The sequence below is a fragment of the Tenrec ecaudatus genome, chromosome 6, assembly GCF_050624435.1.
Source record: "Tenrec ecaudatus isolate mTenEca1 chromosome 6, mTenEca1.hap1, whole genome shotgun sequence".
NCBI lineage: Eukaryota > Metazoa > Chordata > Mammalia > Afrosoricida > Tenrecidae > Tenrec > Tenrec ecaudatus.
Window position 1 is genome coordinate 165,875,014 of NC_134535.1, and position 22,861 is coordinate 165,897,874.

The following is a 22,861-nucleotide window of genomic DNA, read 5'->3' on the forward strand; positions in this document are numbered from 1 at the left end:
TGCCACAGCTACAGAATTTCAGTTCAATCCTTCACTCAACAAGAGGCTGTGAGAAAAAATTCGGTAAAACAGGAGTGGACATTTTGTTCTGCTACATATACCAGTTTAATTAAAAACCCATAAATTCATAATGACTTAAAAATGTCATTGATCATTCTTGGAAGTCTCCCACTTCTGATATAAAAATTAATTACAAAGCTACAGAAATTAAGACAGTCTGGTTCTGGCATAAGGATAGATCAATAGAATCAAATTGAAGGACCATAAATAAACTCTTAATATTTATGGTCAATTGAGTTTTTACAGAAGGCCCAAGGAAATTCAATGGCAAAAATAGTTTATATATATGTATATATATTTGTTGTTGTTGTTATTTGTTTGATCAAATAGTGTGCCAGCCCAACATGCAAAAGAATGGAAGGAGACCTCTGTCTCACTCTATACACGAAAATTGACTCAAGACATATCAGAGGCTTCAACAGAAAAAAATAGAATGTTTAGAACAAAATAAGGGTATATCTTATATTCGAATAAAAATATATATCTTCATGATCAGGAGTTGGGTAAAATTGTCATAGATACTACTCATCTGTCAGTCGGTCATGCTGCAGTGGCTTGCTTGTTCCTGTGATACTTCGTTATTGTTATTGAATGTTGTGGATACTATTGTTATTGAATAACAATTTGTTATTTTTATTCTGTACCATCAAATTGGTCTGTCTCAATGCTACCCTGTGCCCAGCTCCTAGTCCTGCGCCATCCTCACAATTGTTTCTATGTTTGAGCCCATTGTTGCAGCCACTGTGTCCATCCATCTCATTTCTCTCTCTTTCTGCTCTCTCTTCCCTTTAGCAAGCGTAGCTTGTGCCAGAGACTGGTCTGTCCCGACAACCTGTCCAAAGTACGTGAGATGAAGTTGTGCCATCCTTGCCTCTAAGGAGCCTTCTGGCTATACTTCCTCCAGGATAAATCTGTTTGTTCTGTTTTTCTTCAGTCTTCCTTATTGCCAGCTTTCACACACTTATGAGGCAATGGAAAATACCTGGGTCTGGGTCAGGCACAACTTAGTCCTCAACATAAGTCCTCCCTGCTTTTTAAATGTTTAAGAGGTTGATGCCACCAGTATTTCAAGCCAGCACAATCACCCATGATGACAAGGTTTCTGTGTTACCATCGGTCTGAAACCAGACTAGAAAGATGAAATAGACTGCCTACTTCTGCAGGATTAGCCATGGAGAACTTTATAAATAGGAGCAAAAATGATCCGGTATACTTCCAGAAGAAGAGTCCCTTAGCTAGTAAGGCACTCAAAATATTACTGGGGAAGAATTACTTCCTCAAAGTAGAGTTTACCTTCATGATGTAGCTGGAGCCTTCCCGGCCTTCATTTGCTGGTTGGGCAAAAAAAGGAGAAATCAGTGCAAACGTCCATTAGCAATTGGAACACAGAATGAACCAAGTGTGGGTCTAGGGTAATTGGAAATCATTAGCAATGCAATGGAAAGCTTACAGGTTGAGCCCAGTGCTAAGCATTAGTTATCTGAAATGAGCCGGTATTGGCCTTAATGGAATAGATAGTCGTAACTTACTGCCCCAGGAATGACAGATGCAAATAATAAATAAGTGTATAAAAAGACACTCAACATTAGTATTACATAAATAAAAAGGAAACTACCCTGAGATCATTCGTCACACTCGCCAAAAATCCCATCGTCAAGATGTCAAACAATAACACGTGTTGGTTAGAATGTGGAGAATCTGTTTATCCTCGTGTATGGCTGTTGTGATTGTAAAATGATGCAACCATTTGGGAAGATAGTCTGGCAATCCCTCAAAATGTGAAAGTCCAAAGTGAGTAAGTCATTCCATTTCACCAGCCTGTATGATGAGCACATAATACGAGAAACTGAACTATACGGAGAACACGGCTGAGGATTAGAGGAAGATGGACACACCACAAAATAATAGAAAACATGTTTATATGAACGTTTATATGTAAATACTCATAGCACTATTGATCAAAATAACCAACAAATTAAAACACCCATCAATATATATGAAAAACATAACTGATTGATAAATGCAAGATTAGTATACTAAGTAGAAGTCCATCACAAAAACTCCACATACAATTTATTTGAAATATCCTTCAGCAGCATACCCAGAGTCGGAAAGTGAAACCGTGGCTACCTAGACCTGGTAGTGAAGGCTTGGGTAAACGGGAAGCGGAAATGGACCACTAATGGAACATGATGCGGCCCCGGGAATGACATATTCTGAAATAGATGATGGTGATTGTTGTTCAGCCACGATTTTTGGATTCACGGATAATTAATGAGAAAGGGGTATTAAAATTAGAACATTACATTTTTAAATAACTCGATAAGCTAAAGTTTCTACATAATTATCAATAATTATCAAGTGCTGCTGCAATGCATTAGTTGAAAGCTGAATTATAATGTAACAATCGTGATCAGAAATAATAAGCTAACTTGGGCCTATTGGCGAAGAAACATATTAGTACCTATAACAGATGAGTTCTTCTGAAAAGATAATTAAGTCTGAAATTGATTAAGATATTAGGATGGAACTTGGAAGTAGACATTGACAACATTATGAAGATTACAAATAACGTAATATAGAATCCCATTGGGATCACTACAGGAACCATTTGTCTTCAACAATTACACTGCAAAGAGGCAAGAAGACAACTCGTGCCTTAAGAGATAGTTAAAGAGACAGAGTTGTGTCTTATCTGATCTGTATGCTGAGCAAATAATTTGAGAAGGTGGATTGTAGGAGGGATGAAGCAGCAGAATTAGAGAGGCTCCAGAATTGGAGAGGATGCAGAATTGGAGAGGCTGCAGAATTGGAGAGGATGCAGAATTAGAGAGGCTGCAGAATTGGAGAAGATGCAGAATTAGAGAAGATGCAGAATTAGAGAAGATGCAGAATTGGAGAAGATGCAGAATTGGAGAGGATGCAGAATTGGAGAGGATGCAGAATTAGAGAGGCTGCAGAATTGGAGAAGATGCAGAATTAGAGAAGATGCAGAATTAGAGAAGATGCAGAATTGGAGAAGATGCAGAATTGGAGAGGATGCAGAATTGGAGAGGATGCAGAATTGGAGAGGATGCAGAATTGGAGAGGATGCAGAATTGGAGAGGATGCAGAATTGGAGAGGATGCAGCATTGGAGAGGATGCAGAATTGGAGAGGATGCAGAATTGGAGAGGCTGCAGAATTGGAGAGGCTGTAGAATTGGAGAGGCTGCAGAATTGGAGAGGATGCAGAATTAGAGAGGCTGCAGAATTGGAGAGGATGCAGAATTAGAGAGGCTGCAGAATTGGAGAGGATGCAGAATTGGAGAGGCTGCAGAATTGGAGAGGCTGCAGAATTGGAGAGGCTGCAGAATTGGAGAGGCTGCAGAATTATAGAGGCTGCACAAACAGAAGTGAGAATGCAGATGACACTGCCTTGCCTGCTGAAAAGGAAGAGGCTTGAAGCCCTTACTGAGGAAGAGAAGAGATCACACCCTTCCATCGGGATTACAGCTGAGCACAGAGAACACAAAAGTCCTCAAATGTGAACCTATACACAACAGTTGATGATGATACTTAATGATAAACAGAAAATATGGAAATGATCAATGACTTCATTTACTTGCATTCAAAATTAACATCCCTGGAAGGCAGGAGTCAAGAAACCAAATGACACACAGCAGTGAGGTACATCTGCTGAAGAAGAATGCTTGAAAGCATTAAAAAGCGAAGACGCCCCTTACTCTGTGGACTTCCATCTTCATATTGATATTTCTGCTACTGCACCTGTGTCACCCTCCTAAGCTACGTCGCTCTTCATGGATGCATGGCTGATATTCATCAAGACATATGCGACGGTCACTCCGGGTCTCCCGAAGCGTTGGAAGCTCTTCCTTGGCTCTTCTGTTGGAATTCAAGTGCTTCCTCAAAACGGCTGGCTGAGTGGATTCTGGCCTTTTTGTGATGAAGTCAAATGAGTTTATATAGTTCTTCTAAGTATAGTTGGTGTAACCCCCACTCAGTGTGGGCATACTAATCCGGTGGAGAATGCTCTGACTCGGGAAGTGTTCCCCTTTCTACTAGGTGCAGGATAGAAATATCCTCTTTTTCTGATTGTCCCCAGATAACATAAGATACGAGTGTAGCTTCTTTCCTTATGCACGAAAATCTAAGGATCTTTTGTTGTGGTGGCTGAACCACACAGTATCAGCCACCTAGACTTATTTGATCACAGTAACCCCCATGAAGTATCTCATTATCCCCACTTTATGGACGCTATGTATCAGACACCGTGTGACTTCCTCATTTTCTCAAAGCCACAATGCTAATCAAAATCAGAGTTTAGATTTGGATCCAAGGCTAAGCCCAGGGCTTACATTCTAAACACTGCATTGATAACTTTTTTTATCTTCTGTATGTTTCAGATCCTCCTTATTATATACTATCCATCTTTCAAATACCAAAGCACAAATATAGTGCCCTATGTAGGCTTCCAATCAATAACTTGTGGTAAATGACAGCATTTCAACTACTTAAATCATCTTTAAATTTCACAGGAGAGCGTACTAATCTGCAGTGTCCTAAACTCATGGGTTTTTTCATTTAATCTTACAAAAACCCAATGAGAAGGAAGTACATACTCGTATTATCTCTTGCTATTTTTCCACCCTAGAGATAGTTTACCCAAGACCATATCTTTAAGACGTGGTGGAGCGAAGATTCCAAGAGAAACACACAGCTTTAGTGACCACAGACTTAATTCTTCCCACGGTGACTACTCATGACCTGGTTGTTTTAATAATGTGTTCATACCTTTCCCTCATTCATCAACAATAAAAATGTATCCTGCTATTGTTTGCTTCTCAAACATTTCAGATGAAACGGATCTGAATTGACACGCAGTCAAAGCTCTTTTATTACAATTATCAATTGACATTTACCTAAAGAAAGATTCTTTAACTTATTAGAGTTCTTCTTTCTGCATGACTAGAATATGTTTCTTTTCCTCTCAATTTAGTACGTGAGATCCAGTTACAGAAATGTTATTCGGCTCCAGGAGCCGTGGTGGCTTAGTGGGTACACGTTGTGCTGTAATCCGGGATCAGCCGTCTGAAACCACCAGCAGCTCAATGGGAGAATGGCTGATCTTTCTACTTCCGTAAACAGTTACAGTCAGAAACCCACAGTGGGTCGCTAGAGGTCAGCAATGGCTTGTTGGCAGTGGGTTTAGTGGTTTTCATACTTGCAAAGGCATTCTGACAGAAAATGACATGAACAATTTCCTTGGGGTTTTTTGAGCAGGAAGAAGGGTCTAGGAATTCACAATCCTCTGTGAATCTCTCTAGCCTTACAGAACATGCCAACCACTTGTATTTCTCTATCAGTTTTCTGTAATTGAGATAGACTTATTGCTCAGTATAAAGTGCCTTCAAAAGAAAACGAATCTGAGTTGGCATGTCATAACTTGAACTTTATTTTTATATCACATCCATGTATATTGAGGAGGAAAAAGTACACTACCAAATTAACTGTCTCCAATCCCAACTCATTGCAATCAAATTGATTCCTACTCAGAGCAAGTGAAATGCCCTGTGGGGTCTTGAAGGGTGTCAGTCTTTACAGACTCCAAGAAGCCTTTGTGCTGATTTAACTCAGAGCCACCAAGCCAATTCTGACTCATAGTAACCTAACAGAGCAGTGGTTCTTAACCTGTGGGTCGTGACCCCTTTGGGGGGTTGAATGACCTTTTCACAGGGGTCGCTGGATTCATAACAGTGGCAAAATGACAATGATGAAGTAGCAATAAAAATAATTTTATAATTGGGGGGTCACCACAACCTGAGGAACTGGATGAAAGGGTGGCGGCATTAGGAAGGTAGAGAACCACTGCTCTAGAGGGGGGAGAACCAGAGGGTTTCTAAGGGTGTAAATCTCTCCTTAAAGCCCTGCATTAGATGTCTGTAAGTAACACTGGGCTGTGAACAGGGGGTGTTGACGGGATAGCACCTAATAACAATAGCAAAGAACATTAGCAGCCCTTGTAAGTCCCTGGCCCAGCAGTCTACTGCTAACTGAAAGGTCAGCAGTTCAAACCCTGTGGCCACTCCAGAGCAGAAAGCTGTGTCAGTCCCTTCCATGACCTTGAGAAGCTGCAGGACGGGTTCTGCTCTGTCCTTGAGGGCCCATGGGCTATGGAGTCTTCCTCAGCACTGGCCATGGGTTTTAAGTAGCAGTAAAGCAAGGCACTGTTTTTGCAAAGTGTTTGTTTCGTTTTGTTCTTTCTTAGGGACTAATTATTATGGAGAGTAGCAAAGAAACTGTTGGGCAAAGTTAACCCCTGAAAATACCAAATCTAATGGTTGTACAGTCCTCCAAGAAGCAGAGACTAACAAAAAGTCAACTAACCACAGGCATTCCCACAAAACCCTATTAGAGCGTTTCATTGCACTGCAGAGACACTGGCGTGGACCTGCCATTTGGACAAATGCTAGAAAACTGTTGGTCTCTTTCTGAACATGATTACTTTTCACCGCCTTTAAAAACCGCAAACTCAAATAGGCAGCATCTTGGAAATCAGGGAGGGGGGGTGAAAATACAAAAAGAGATTGAGGGCATTTCAACTGATCGTCATTATGTACCCCTTCATTTTAGAGTGAGGGACAGCAGGAATTATAGGGATTTAGAGTCAAGCTGACTAAGTCTGACTCCGAAGAAAGGAGAATTTGCTATTTTGAAAGAGAGGCAATATTGAGTGACATTTTAAGAAACCATTAGGCAGCTTTATTTTATGAGCAGGGAGAGAAAAAAGAGCCTGAAATTGCCTACACATTAAAGAAGGTAGTGAATTAAGGTCACTTGAAGTGGGAAATTGTCATTCATGATTTGAACTCAGTGTCAGCAAGTACAATTCTACTTGCGAAACTGGATCTGTAAAATAAAGTTCCTTTGAAAATATGAACTTTCCTTTTTTGAAAAAGAAGCATCAGATGTATTACCTTCTAACAGGAAAAATCAATGCAGCATTTAAAAAAAACTCAGGATGGTTGCTAATCATATCTAAACACAAATTTGCATTTACCAACTTGAAGTAGAAGGACTACGAAGCACAGCCAGGTGGTGTGAATGTGTCCACTGTGAGCAGTCTCGTGTTCAGAAGCAATGGTGAAGGGGGTAAAGGACACTTTGATGCTGGATTTACACGCTTTGACACCAACTTGACCCGATTTTCAAAGCTGCGTGTACTTCTTTAAAAGGATTAAGTGGGGAAATGAACGCTCATAAGAAACCTCTACCTCGTGCCTGGTTTTAACGAATTAAAATTCAAAATATAAAGTCTGTACCCTAAAAATCTTAAGAATGTATCATCATAATTTAAAAATAAAGTATTAGGCAGACAGTGTAGCCGAAATATTAAGTGTCAGAGAATGGGGGGAGAGAAAAATCAGACATATAACAAGGACTATATCTGGTAGTACTTAATTAAAGTACAATATACTTTGCAAACTTAATTAAATGATGTCAGACCTAAAACATTACTTACATTACATTTTAAATGGTGAATGAACATTTTAAAATAGACTAAAAGATGAGAAAAATCCCACTTTCTGAAATATGCTGCATGAACAACATTGATCACTCCACAGAGTTACATATAAAGACTAGTTTCATGCCCACTTTTTACCATTGAATTATCAACATGTTGTTTTAGTTGAGCCTTTTAAGCTGTATTATTTGCTTTTAAAATTTTTCAAATTTTGTTTAGAAAACTATATTGACCTCAAGGTCAAAATATCAAGGTTCATGCCAGATTGTTTAGGTGGATCTAAAAGAGGTAAAGGTGTTTACAAATGTTTGCAAGTGGGTCTAGTCTGAGCTTGCTGGAAAAACAAATGAGCCTTATGAAAGTATAGTTCAGTGCTCAAGATTTTCTAACTGTATGATGCATTACATTATTCCTCGATAGTTCCTGTATTTCTATTAAGCATTTTGAGGGATAAGCAACCTTCAGCTTTATGATTCACATACACCAAAACAAAAACAAAACATGGCACTACAGCAGGCCTGTTTGTCTCACAAAGTCAACTGAAGATATGCTAGAGCTCTAGAATCTCCACAGGCCAAATGGACAATGGCGGGTACGAAATGCCCAGGCATCGTTTTGCATTCTTAAATTTTAAAATGGATTACATTTCACATTTGCATACATTAACACCTCAGTCAGTAATCAACTTCCAGATTTTTTTTTTCATTAGTCTGTAAGATTCTGTAAGGCTAACATGGAATATGCAAATTACAAGAGGCCTGGTAGGTTATACATTAAAAACCCAGCCCCAGGTTCCTTTTCTAATAATTGCGATTGCTTTTGTTGATCTTGAAACTGGTATGACTTTGTTTACCTTGCACCAAAGTGCATATACTATCATTTAAATAGTGGATTATCCTATATATATGTGTGTATAGATATATATGTGTGTGTATGTATATAGGAGGGAATGGGGAGGGAGGGGAAAATGAGGAGCTAATATTAGGGGCTCAAGTGGAAAGCAAATGTTTTGAGAATGATGATGGCAACAAATATACAAAGGTGCTTGACACATAAATGTATATATGGATTGTGATTTAAAAAATTATACGAGCCCCCAATAATATGATTTAATAAAATAAAATATATGTGTATATATGTACACACACACACATATATATATAAATAGTGAGAGAGAGAGGAGAATGATTCATAGTATAGGTTTAACATGCAAACATTAGATTGTGCTACATTCCTCTCAATGCTGTCATGGCTTTGCTAAGTTAGTTTTCAGTAATTAATATTTTAAAAGTAAGTATTGAGGAAGATAAATATGAAATAGGAAATGAAGTTGCTGATTGTTCCACCTGATTTCAATATTTGAGAATGTAAACATTAGAAGGTAATTGGAACTATTTAATAATGAATTCAAAGTTGTCTTTTTTAAGACTTTAGATAGTTTTTTGCAAATAACTACAACCTTGTTAGAGTGGCAACACCTATAGGTTGTTTAGATTTAGGTATTTAAGTAAGAAAATAAGATAAAGAGATTTTTTTTTGAAACTGTTAGTGCTGTGAAAAATATTCCAAGATCCTAAGTGATGAGTTTGGGAAGTGATGGGATAAAGCTAATGGAGCACTTCATTAGACGTGACCAGTAACTATTCAAACTTCAAGCATGCTTTTAAAAGTAAATGTCATCGCCCTGCACGTATTCAAAAGGAACCACTGAGCAAAGGAAGCTTTAATAAATGTAGTATGCTGCTAGAGAAATACATTCACGAAAGAAAAAGCGTTCATTTGAAATAAGAATCTCTGTGTTGTAAAGTAGACTAAGTTAGTGCCAATTAGCACATGACCCCTTTCTCTACTGATCAAAACACCTAACTTTCCTCCTCGGACCAGCAATAAAGTAAGGAAAGATGATCCTTGAACCCGAGTCATAAAGGATTTGCTTTTCATTTGGTTTTATACGGACGGCTCACCCAGGGACATGGCTACTTTCAAAGACCGGGCCAACATGTGACAAACGAGTGTTATGTACAACTGAAAAATACCCACAGAAAATCACAGCATGTAGTGGACCGCATCATCACATAACTGCCAAACCACCGGGCATCATGGCCCAGCCAGTTGACACAGCCAGCTATTCTTACTTCCCTTGCCCTTGGATATTCAATGGTGCCAGACATGTGTTATTAATGAGCAAAATACGGGTAATGCAGGCTTCTGAAGAAGCTCTGATCCTGTGTTTTCGAGAGTTCACAGATCTGTTCGAGCAGTTGGTCATAGTTCTGATTCAGCTTCACGTTCACGTGAGGGGCACTTGAAGTCTTGTCAATGGCGTAAGACCTAGGTGGGCAGCAAATAAAGGCAATTCTGATGGAGAGCAGGTTGAGAAGCGGGGTTGAGTCCATTATTCCACGGTGAGGACAAACATACAGAACCTTAGAGCTGGATTTCAGAGACGGGGTGCCTGCTCAGAGAGGGGGGCTGACCACATGGTCTGAAGGCCGGTCGGTGCCACTGCAGAGCCGAGCCAATGAAAATCATGTCATCTGTCAGGCTCCTGAAAGGGCTCGCTGCATCGCTGCCTAGACTTTCTGTCCAGGGCATTGACTCAGAATTTCACTGTTCTGGTTGCTATTACAAATCACTCAATTTGACCAAAAACATCTGTTTCCGTTTGCTTTTGCCCACCATGCAGGACCCATATGAAGCCATCCATGAAAGGACACATATAGGCATGGACATGTGTGACCTAGGGACTGCCTGGAGTTGAAATAGATTTTTTACTTTTATCCTTGAGGCAAAATGCCACCTAAGGGGATAGTGAATAAGTGAGGAGTAGGTATATATACCACAGCCTTGGTGGAGGAGTGGCTGCTCCTTGGGCTCTGACCACGTGGTCAACAGTTTGAAGCCACCAGCAGTCATGCAGGAGAAAGACTGCCTTTCTTTTCCTGTGAACAGTTAAAGCCTCCGAAACCCACAGGGGATCGCTGTGAGTCAGCATGAACTCGGTGGCAGTGAGTGTGGTTTTGAAAGGAGAGAGAGAGAGAGAGAGAGAGAGAGAGAGAAAGAGAGAGGAAGAGGAAGAAGCAGCCCTGGTAGTGTAATAGTTCTGCATTAGGCTGCTAACTGCAAGGTCAGTTAGCAGGAGAAAAGGGAGACTTTCTATTCACAAAACAAGTTACAGTCTTGGAAATCCACAGGGGCGGTTCTACCTGTCCTGTAGTATAGAATAATTATGAATCAGAATTCACTATGGCAGTGAAGAGGAGGTATATATAATTTCTGGACATGTACATTATATTTAAGAACTAAGCTGTAAGATGTAAAATCGTTTTTATGCAAACATAACATTAACTTATCCTTATTTGAACTTAATTGAAGGGCATTTCATTACATAAGAAATGGATAGATTTCATACTTTAATCCTTAAAAATATAAGGTAAATTATTATTGTAGCTTATTAGTTATATTATATTTTTTATACTGGGTAATATTTTAAAGATTATTGGCAAGTCCCTCACAGAAGGGCCACATGGATGGGAAGATATATCCAGGGAGCAGTATAACACAATGATCTTCTAGTTCTTTAATATTTCCTCCCCAACTATTATGGTCTTCGTTTTACCTCATTAATCTTGTCAGACCTGCAAATGTTCATTTGCATAATTTAGATTTTTTTGATATGTGGAATCTAAGATAGATAAACCCTCCAGAAATAGTAATGGGAGTAATAATGTTTCCCTGAGGGTACAGGAAGGGGAGAGGTGGGAGGAAGGGGAGACCTAGTAATGAAGACAGTCTAGCGCTATTCAAAGGAATGAATAACAGAATTGTAGATGAACAGATATATTAAATGGTGTAAGATTAAGACAAATATATATAGTACAACAATAAAGGCTCCTGGGAGATAGGGTAGGGGAGGAAAGGGATAAAGGGGAGCTGATATCAAAGAGTTCAAGAAGAAAGAAAATACTTTGAAAATGATAGTAGCAGTGATTGCACAAGGACTGTGATAATATATGTAAAAGCTCCCAATAAAATAAAAATGAAACGGTTTTCTGATCCATGTGCCATTAAATGCTTTGGAAATCTTCCAGGTGTAAAATGCAGCAGGATAAAGAAAAACCTCGGTGCTCTTATTGAAGTAAAGAGAACATGTGTTTTAAGTATGCTGTGGCTTTGCTGAGGGGTCCTGGTTGTGCAGCGGTTAAGGCGCACCACTGCTCGCCCCAGGAGTGCTTTGAATGCACCAGCAACTCCACGGGAGAAAGATGCAGCAGCTCTGCCATGAAGATGTATAGCCTGGGGACGAGTCTACTCTGCCTTAGAGGGGTGCAGTACGTCAGAATCCATTTGGTGGCAGTGGGTTTGCTGTGTTTGGTTTATGAACTTGGCTGCTAAGCCAAAGTCAACCCAGAGACACCTTGATAGAAGTTGTGGTGCTCTCCTTCCAAAGATGCACCACGGGGAATGTGTGGAGCACAGCGTTCATGGCAGAGGGGGGTCGCCTCCAGTCAACATCAGCTGCAGGGCACCTGGTGTGGACTTTTGGTTTGATGTTTTTTAAGTAAGTAAGTCACGGTGTTAATAGTTTGACAGATGAGTCTAGGGAGATCTTTGTTATGCAGATCCAAGGTGTTTTATCTCCCCTCCAAATAAGAAAACAAACAAGGGATCTCCTTGGAAAGGAATGTAAAAGGAACCCGAGGAAAAACTTTGAACTTTTGTTAAGCCAATGTAGCGCATACAACAGTTTTCAAAGGACAGCAGGAGAGAAGGTAGCTTTTGAAAACCCATGAGTAATTACTAATACTGCAGGGACCGTTTATTGAACTATTTCCTGTAGCATACTTACAAATGGAGGAACATCTTACTGTGGCTTGAATTGGGTTGCCAGTCCCCTCCCCCCACTAATCATGGGTTCAGTAAGCACATTTGTACGGTTGTTTTATATATATAGTTATAAAGAGCAAGAGAGATAGAACAGAGAGTCAATGGAGTCGGACATATTTTATGGCACCATACTCACCTCCTGGATGGCCATGATCTTACAGGCCAGGTCCGTGCACAGCGTGGGGAGTAGACCCGGCAGGAGGTTGGAAGACCAGGCGGGAGGCTGGAGAACCCCGCTTATTGCTACCCAAGGGTTATATCTGCTTCAGGAGGCGTGACTACAGGTAGCCGCACATCACAGGAAGCGGCAGTACCATAGGCATACACATTATAGGAAGGGGATGTACAATGGGTAGAGGCGTAACAGGAAGGGGATGAGCTAGGGCTGTACACATGATAGGAAGGGGAGGGACTAGAGGTATACACTTGACTAGAAGGGCAGACCCTAGATTCATGATGGCGGCCTAGCCTTGGCCAACCTTGGGTGGGCTTGACCTCTTTGTGGTTTCCAACAAGGAAACAGACAACTACTATCCTTATCAGAAGGGAGTGAGCCCTCCTTGTTGTGGGATAAACAGTGGTGACTGCTTGCTCTAGATGGCTGATAACCCTTAGGGAGAATGACCCCTGATGACCTCCAAGTGTATAGTCATTCACAAGCAGCTGAGTTTGGCATATAGTAGGGAGAGACAACTTGGGAGAAATCCTTCTGTTTCCCACAATCTTACTATAATAATTCTTAGACCATCATGCTTCGATGCTTTTTAAAAATTAGAAAATTTTATTTCACTGATCTTATAGAAAAAAAATCTAAAACCAGAGAGACATTTTAAGTTAGTTCCTATATTTTAAAGATAAAAATTACACTCAAACTCTCTCTAGGATTTTCTTCTCAAAAATCTCTGTAAGAACCACAGCCAGGGTGTCTTGTTTATCTCACAATCCACTGGCACACAGGCCCCAAGTAACCATGGGAAAATCATAGACACTAACCATTAAAATGCCAACATGCTGCAGAGGAAAATTAGGTATTTTTAAGTTTAAGGAATAAATTAATTTAGCATCTTTTCAGACATATACACAAATATTTAACTAAATGCAATGCTTGGCTTGATATATATATATATATATTTGTGTATATATATATATATATTTGTATATTGGATATATTCTCTCCCAGTAAAAGCCAGAAAGAATTCATTTGAGGAGAACAGTCGTGATGAATGTTGACAAACTTGTCAGGAGGATCAAAGTCCAATCGCATTTACATGCAGAGATCATTCCCATAGGAACGCAGCTGAGGGTCATCGACGCCGGCTTTCCCCGGGAGAAAAGAACGTGGGACTATCAAAATCCCATTGCGCTTCGTGGTCAGTGCCATTCCTGACCACTGGGCTCAGGGTGTGAATCGGCAACTGAAGATGATATTCCACCTCCATCAGCAACCATCCCCCACTAACTGCTCCATGCTCCCGGGACAGCGTAGGTTATTTCCTGGACACTGACAGACTGTTTTTAAGCAAATTAGGAGAAAAGAACATCTTTCATGGTCAACATCAATATTTGGTCACTTTCGGTGCAAGTCACAATCCCACAGGAATTTTGTGAATCATATGATCACAAGATACGTTTTTCTTTTTTTTGTTTTTTTGTTTAAGAGAATTGAATCAGATAGGTAACACACTACTACCCTGGTGGTGTGGTGGTTGCCCACTGAACTGCTAACTGCAAGGTCATCGGTTCAAAACCACCAGCCACTCCTTTGTAGAAGGATGTGTTTGTTTGTTTGGGGTTTAATTTTCCTGACGAGTTACAGTCTTGGAAACTCACAGGAGCCATTCTACCCTGTTCTCCTGGCTGACTGTGAGTAGACATGAACTTGATGGCAGTGAGTTTGATTTTTGTTCTGTTTTTTTTTATATGACTCATACAAAAATAACTTGGTGGCATTGAACTGTGTGGGACAGAAATGAAATGTATACATGCTTAAGCACCTTCTACCCCAAACCACTGTATTTCTCTCTCTTAAGGCAATGGGCAACACTTCCTATATGTCAACTCATCGGACCGCGTGGGACACACTGCGAGGATAACTACTTCCGAATTCTTCCCAGCAAGCCTCGGGCTGTGCTTTGTCCGGTTCTGGTACTACACGGTTGACCCCCGCAGTGTGGGGATATTAAAGGTACAAGAGGAATACAGAGATTTGTCTTACCTGAAATACTCATCCATGTCGTTAAGCATTGCTTTCATTTTCTTCTGCCACCTTCTCCTTTTCCATGTCACAACCCGAGTGTGGGTTCCATTAACTTCCCATTTCTGTGGGGACAACAGAAGTTTGGCAAGCAAGTCTATCTTCAGTCTTAATCTCATTTGAGTTTCATCTTACTCATAGTTGCCACCTGAATTCCATGAGAGTACATGATATTTAAAAGATTATCCGGGGATAAGAGAGGACGGGCAGGAGGTATCCATTCTTTTTGAACAATTGGAACAAGGAAGAAATAGGATCTGAGAACTAATGATGAGCGATAGTGTGCATCCAGAACACAGTAAATTGCAAATCAGCATTTTAAATATGTATAAACTTACACTGGAAACAGCACGTCTCTTTTTCGAACTAATTGAAAATAAGAATCTGCACCAACTATAGATGTCTTCAAAGACATTGGTGTAAGTGTGCATCTAATGGTCTCAGTCATTAAGCATTTTAATGATTATGAATGAATTTGGAAATCATAGTTTTTAGTTAGGTTGTGTTCTGATATATGATCTTTTAAATAGGCTCACCCTTGCTTAAAGACTTTCTATGGGAATTTTTGTATTTACCTCAAATGTTAGGTCTTGTTAGTAGTCAAGCTGTTATTCAGTGCAAAGAACCCGAGGACATAGTGTATTCCACTGGAGGCTCCTAATTATAATTCCAACAGTTGGATCCCACCAGGCCATTCTGAGAAAGAAAGATGGGGCTGTTTGTGCCAGTCAAGATTTACAACCTGGGAAACCAGAAGGGATTGCTAGTCTATTCTATAGGGTTGCTGCGAGTTGGGGTTGATCTGGGGTGGTGAGTTTTATTATGAAGTGTACCCTCTCTTTCATCGTGTATATTGTAAGTTTTTGTCTTCAAGTTTACCCAACGACATAAATGTTGTTCCTCAATTGAACCATAAACCAAGGTGCAAAGAGACTTAGTTCATTAGATTTTCCCTATTGAAGAATTAGTAACCTATCGAAATTTAGATATTTTATTTTTATCTATTATGCGGGGTTGTTTCTCAAGTTTTGCAGAGAATTCTAAGGAGAAACACGGGGGGGAAAGAGCAAAGAAAATGCCAGATAGGCAAAAATGGAAGCACCTGGACAAAAATGGAAGCACCTATCAAATAAAAGTATAAGTGTTATAAAATTTATAGTTATTGAATGGGCATTTTCTCCCTCACCAGGGTGTCCATGAAACAACAGAGTATGAGATTCTATTTTGAACAAGTTAGAACATGTGAGGCAGAACACGTGAACTTTCTGAATTTTGGATTTTGACATACAACATCTGGATATTCAGCAGATGGCTTGTGTATGCAGAATAACTTATCCCCAACCAAAACCCAATGTACTGCCGCCAGGTGGAATCTCACTCACAGAGGCCCGAGATAACATTTCAAAGGCTGTACATGTCACAAGAGCACAGAGCCCCATCTACAGAGTGCTTGTTGAATTTGAACCACTGATCTTGAAGTTAGCCATGCAGGGCCTAACCGACAGCACCACGAGGGCTGCAGTCTATAACTACTGAATGTAAAGAGAATGTAAAGAGACGCTAAGATGCATTGTGTCTAGGAACGTTATTAACATGGATTTTGGTAATTGAAGAGCACATTCAAACCCAAACCAAACTCAACACCCTGACATCCAGTCAATCTCTACAGGATGGAGCAGAACGACCTTGTTGGAATTCTCAGGCAGTAAATTGTTATGGGAGAAAAAAAACCGTAACTTTCTCCCTCAGAGCAGCTCAGAGGTTCAAACCTTACCAACCCAAAACACACCCATCTTTGAATGCCAAGATAGGTCTGGCCGAAGGATGGCACTGACTCAAGATGTTTGTTCAGGAAGAAGAGGCAGGCTTTCCTTGCCCCATCCCACCCCATTATGTCAATTCCATGTCATACCCCTTCTCCCACTGTATCTCACCTGTGCTTTGTTTCTCCTACATAGGGCCTGCCTTCTTGACTCCACTGTTTTTACTCACTATGTCTTCCAAATTCAGCCTTCTTCCAGCAACTTGACCTCTGAGACTAGCCTGCTTTCTTCTTCAGTTTCAGATGTGTGAACACCTTTTACACATGCTAGTCCACAGGTTGCCTCACAATGTCCTCAATGTTTTTGAATCTTTCTCTCAAACTTTATTAATGAGTCCTTCATATTAAATTTTATCTATTTGATTTCCTTAGAGAAGGGTTTTCTAGCTTAATCCCATGTGTTACCAGAATCCACTCCAAAGAAAACTCCACCATTTGGAAGATAGTAGCTCATAAAACATGAAAAAATTAGAATGTGTAGCATTCCCCTTACATGTGTCCTGTCTACATTTATGAAATGAAATGTTGGCTAAGGGAAAACAGGACAAAATAAGTACAGCAAGCATGAATCATTCCATTTGTGATAAAATTCTCTGACCCCCCGAAAACAAAGCTTGGTGATAATAATGGCTCATGGTCTGTTGGCAGAGGTGCTTTATGGTGAATGGTCAGGAGGGCCCTCTAAGAAACATGACATCTGAATTTAATCTTGAACAATAACAGGAGAAGCCACATTGGGAATATCTGTAGAAAGTATGTTCTGGTTAGAAAAAAACAAAAAAAGGAAAAATCTTTTTTTAAATTGTTAATTGGAAGTAATATATATCATATCATTACATAGTTCAATCACATCAAGCAGAGTTGTACAATTACTACCGCAATCAGTTTCTGAGCATTATTTCCCTTCCTGGACTCCTTGACATTGTACAGTGGTGGTGGAAGGGTAAAACTTTTACCCTTCTACCACCACTGTACCCCCCCACACCCCCAGAAACGCCATTCCACTTGCTGTGCTTATAGGTTCATCAATCCTGTTTCCTATACCTAAAAACATATGCTACCACTTCAAGAGGGTGACGTCCAGTGACATGACACTTCTGAGGTATTATCACAAATGAAACAAAACAAAAATACAGAAAGATATTGAAAATCATATCAGGTCCAGCTTCCATCAAGTGAGAAAGTTTCATCTATCCAAGCCAGATTTGTGCCTTTGATCTTATATGCTCATCTCTCCAACTCAATCTGTTCAATCCCTCGATTGTGGGTAGAGGGAGTTCTCCGGATGCTTGTATCCTACGGAGTTCCCACAGATGAATGGTGGGCTCCCACTGTCATCCATAGCCTTCTGCAAACAGGAGTCTCTCAATTTAAGCTCTGCTACTCACCCCTCTGTGGCACTTACATCACCTGGTGTCAATTTGGGACTCGAGAGGATTAAGAGTGAAGAGGTGGAGTCTGTCAATCGGGTCATGGCCAATGAGGCCTCTGTGTGGGTATGGCCTTCCCCCAAGGATTCTTGGAATTGCTATGTTTTCCTCCTTGGAGGGAGGAAACATCTCTCTCTCTATGCTGACTCACTGAGAGATGCTCTACAGACAAGCCACATGCACTACACTGATAGACTCTGTGCTCTGGGAACTGGAGGAGCCACATGGAGACCCCTGCCAGAGCTGAGATAATTCTACTGCCATTGGATCCATAAGACTTTGCACCCACTGGCCAGTAATCTTCCTGCATTTGGCATCATTGCCTGTGTTTCATGAGTTTGAAGAGGAATTTATAAATTGGTATTGGACATATGGGCTAATATGGGATTTATGGACTTTATCTGGGCTGGGCTGGGATGTCTTCTCAATATTCAACTGTTCTTATAGATGAAGCTCTTTCTGATATATGAGTGTCCATGAATTTGTTTCATTAGTCTACCCAGACTAACACTCCCTCCTTTGATTTCTCATTATATGATTTTCAGTCCATTGGTGACTGATGATGGTGTACTTCTTCCACTTGAACTTAGTTGACAATCTTGCTTAGATGGCTGCTTGTTTGGAGACAAGCCTTTTAGACCCCAGATGTTATTTTATCCGATAGTCAGGCACTGTCTAATTTCTTCACCACATTTTGCTATAGCAAGTAGGCAGTATTTGAAATCCAGTGTCGTTGGAACAAAGTAAGAGAAGGAATCAAGTCCACCATGTGCTGAAAACTGGGGTTCAGCTTATACATGGGTCAGTGGCATGAATGGATGTCATCTGGTCAAGCCCGACTAACAAAAGGAGGCAATCTCATGAAGCCTGACATAAGAGTTAATAGCAACATGGGTTCGAGAGCATGGGAAGACATTCCAGAAGACCTGGTGGGATATGCCTTCCAGAAATGTAATATTACTAATGCTATGGATGGCAGTGAAGACTGCGCTTTGTATGAAAATGAAAGCAGTGATGGTGATGACGGCGATCTCAGTGAGGACAGCGTCTATGATGACCTCACACCAGCTGAAGCTGTGCACTGGGATATGGATGATGATGAGGAATCCAGTTTTGAAGGATTTTAACTCTTTACATTTTAGCTTGGTTGCTGATTGAGCTCAGGGAATAGTACTCTTAGGGTATCATTGTTGATACCTTATTGTTTTTGTTGAACCTATTTTCCACTTGCTATGCTGGTTTACTAATGTTAAATGACTTGTCCTTTTGTTAATGTTGTTTTATTTAAAATAAATATTTAAATACATTACTCTGCTGATGTCTCAATTTTTAGTAATTTTATTTTCATTTGTTTTGATTATTGAAACTCACCAATAGCTTCTGCATTTTCCACCCTAGGCATATACTCAAGTCAATCAGTTTTTCTGGTTTCCCAGGTAACAATTAGGTACCTTGGCTTATACTCGGACTGGCTTATATTAGAATATATACGGTATTTTCTAAATAAAGCACATTAAGAATATTTTATAGTACTAACTGAGATCAAGGAACCTTGTACTACTTGAAGAGACCAAGGGGAAACCCAATTATGTATTTTTTTAATTTTTTCAGATTAATGAAAATGCCTTAAATTCATCCCAACCAGTCTAGTAGAAAAGCAAAGAAGAAAAGCAAATATTCAGTAGGAACCAGGTGGCCTATAATATATTTTGATGAAGGTGAATGAGACTAATATTCAGAATAATACAGTGTTTCCACAGGCAGCATTAACCTTGGACTTAAAGGCTCCATATATTACAGAAAAATGTCAGTCAATTGGTACTTCATATTCTAGTTCTGCCTACACAGAACTTTCAAAGATAGGTTCTTTCTATGTTTCAGCTGCTTACCTTTATATAAAATTAAAAGCAGCTCTTTAACATGGTGTCGGTCCCTGTTAGATCCACATTACCAAAAGAACACTCAGTGAAACCAAATTGATTTCCCAGGAGAAGATTCAAATTCCTGCCTTCTGGCTTATTCAGACATTTAATGCTATCTGAGATCCATTATTTAAGGTCTATGAACAGAAGTACAGTTACGTTTATCACAGGACAAATGCAATTTTCTTAAATCATTTGATATGTCTTCATTTCTCCAGACTCATATTAAAGCTATAAAAAGGCAGTGAATATATAGCTTTTATAATATATATTGTTCATAAGTTTCAAAATATTATAATCTCTCAGGGAAAAAAGTGAGCTCTTTCCTAAACTTTTTCAGTGATAACAGATGATTTAATATACCAAAGTGGAATTCTAGAAATGAATTGTTCATACTTCACCACAGACAGTCATTTGAAAATGATCCCTATCTTTGTATTGAAGAAGATTTAGACGTAAACAATTTCTATTCAAACCTAGGGCGTTAGACATGTCACACGTACATGCTTCTGTTCAAGAAGCCAGTGTGGCTGCGGCCACAGAATGGTGAGTTTTGTTTTGTTTTAATGTTCTCTTTGGAAAGGCAGGCAAAGCAAAATATACGCAGAGAACAATGTCAGGGGAGATCATATCATGAATCCATTTACCTCTGACAGTTGACCTATGCCTAGGATCATGTGATAAGGTAACTATGGACAGAATCAGTTGAGGCAGGAGAGCAAGTTTCAACACTGTTCTAGGTCAGAAAGCTATTAGGTGATAGGCTTGACCTGCTGGCTCTGGAGTCTAAATTTTTAACTGCTGTGCTTTACTGCTTCTCATGCACTACAGTGTTATTCTTATGATATATTTTACTTTGAACCTTCTCACTATCCAGAATTATATCTTATACCCCAAATTGCTGCATGCTAGTTCTTTATGGGGAGATTTGCATAGTTTCTATTTTGTACTTTATTGCTTGCACTCTAAATTGAATTGCACATTACACAACCCACACACATGGCCCAGTTATTTAAATAGCCAAACTTTGCCAAATAGGTAAGGGGAGGTGGGGGTGAATGCTGCTGTCAAAGTTTCCTCAGAACCGAAAGCCAAACCCCTGTCTGTTGGATTAATTCAGCCTCATGGCACCGTGGTCTGCCAGAGTCGAATTGCCCCTCCAAGTTTGCAAGGCTATCCATCTTTACCGGAGAAGACCGGTTCCTCTTTCTTCCATGAAGTAGTTGGCGGAACAAAACTGCTGACTCTGGGCTGAAGTAAGTAGGAGATTTTAAAGAAGAGAAATGTCTTTTCTCACAGTACTGGAAGTTTAAGTCCATCTCCAAGTTCCACCATTGTCCTTCCTTTCTTGTCAGTAGGCTGGGCATTCCTGAGTTTCTTGTAGAAGGCCCTCGCATGACGTCATTGATTCCCTGGTCTGTCCTTCCTTCTGTATCTGAACTGCTCGTTTTGTAACTCGGAAGTTGTGAGGATTCACGCTACTCTGTTATGGGGTCGTTAATATAACACAGAAAGCCCTGTTCCCAGTGGAGAATACATGCATGGGAATGAAACCGATGGTTGGCCCATCAGTCCTGACTGATGGGGAATCTGATGACATGTGTGCAGGGTTGCGATTATAACTGGGTAGCACCGGGTTGTTAAGACGATGGTCTTGCAGAAGTAAACTGAGAGTCCTTTGTTCTGAAGAATCTCTCAGTGGGTTTGAACCTCCAACATTTAGTCCACTGATCTAGGAGTGAGTGTTCTAATACACATATTTAAAATCACTTCATCTGGTGTGCTTACAATCCACACATCCATTTTGTCAAGCGCATTTACACGTATGTTGCCATCATCCTTTTGAAACATTTTCATCCTCATTGAGCCCTTGGTATCAGCTCTTCATTTTCCCCCCGCCCTCTGCCCTCCTGCCCTCATTAACCTTTGATAAATTAGAAATAATTGTTATTTTCGTATCTTGCACCATCTGTCTCCCTTCACCTATGTTTTTTTTGTTCATCTCCCTGGGGGTGGGGGGTGGGGGAGGGGTATTTGGTTCCCCATTTCTCCCCTCACCTTACCCTTACCCTCATGGTATTGCTACTCACATTACTGTTCCGGAGGGGTTTATCTGTCTGGATTCCTTGTGTTGAGAGCTCTTATCTGTACCTGTGTACATGCTCTGGTCTATCCAATTTGTAAGATAGAACTGGGGTCATGAGAGCTGGGGGAGGGGAAGCATTAAAGAACTAGAGGGATGTATGTGTCATAGGTGCTATTCTGCACCCTGGCTGGCTTATCCTTCTTTGTGACCCTTCTGTGAGGAGATGTCCAGTACATATTTTGGGGGAATCACAATTCAACCTGTAATCAGTGCTGTAACATTTGCTTTACCTGTGATCCTCAGTAAGGCAAATTATCTTCTTTTACGGAGTTAGATGACTGACTTTCAAATTATCATTTGGGAAGCATCATTGAATGGTTCAAGACTAAGAAACATTGACATTGCATTGTCACATGCATCTTCGATTCGTTTTACTGACAGTTAGCTCTCAAACTAATTGAGAGCTGTCTGTATCTGTCTGAGAGCCATCTAGATTTGGTAGCAGCGCCACAGCTGTCTGGCAGAAGGATGGAACCTAAAGGGACAATCTTCTCTCCAGATCCTGCAGAAGGAATTTCTGTTCCTGATGTCCCCATACCCTTGATCTTTAGAGGAAGAACTTTGGCAGAGAAAGAAAAATGAATAACCTCAAATCCATTCCTGTTTCCAAACTGCTGAAGGTCACGGATCCTGTTGAGAGTGGTGCATCGGCTTCCTGCGATTTGAGATGTATCTCAAAGGGCATTTGAGAAAACGTTCAACAACTACCCTCCCCACCCCCACCTGCAACCTTAGCAATTGCATAGAGGCTGCGTTGATTTTCTTTTTTTTTTTTTAAATAATTTTATTGGGGGCTCGTACAATTCTTATCACAATC

At 40.2% G+C, this 22,861-nt stretch overlaps 1 protein-coding gene across 1 annotated transcript in view; it reads left to right on the forward strand.

Moving 5' to 3' along the window:
• The window catches only part of MALRD1 (MAM and LDL receptor class A domain containing 1), an 836,583-nt gene that overhangs the window by 591,222 nt on the left and 222,500 nt on the right, over nt 1-22,861 (forward strand). The window contains exon 32 of the mRNA XM_075553413.1: nt 14,501-14,655. Coding sequence (XP_075409528.1) covers nt 14,501-14,655 — 155 coding nt within the window. The remainder of the gene's footprint in view (nt 1-14,500; nt 14,656-22,861) is intronic.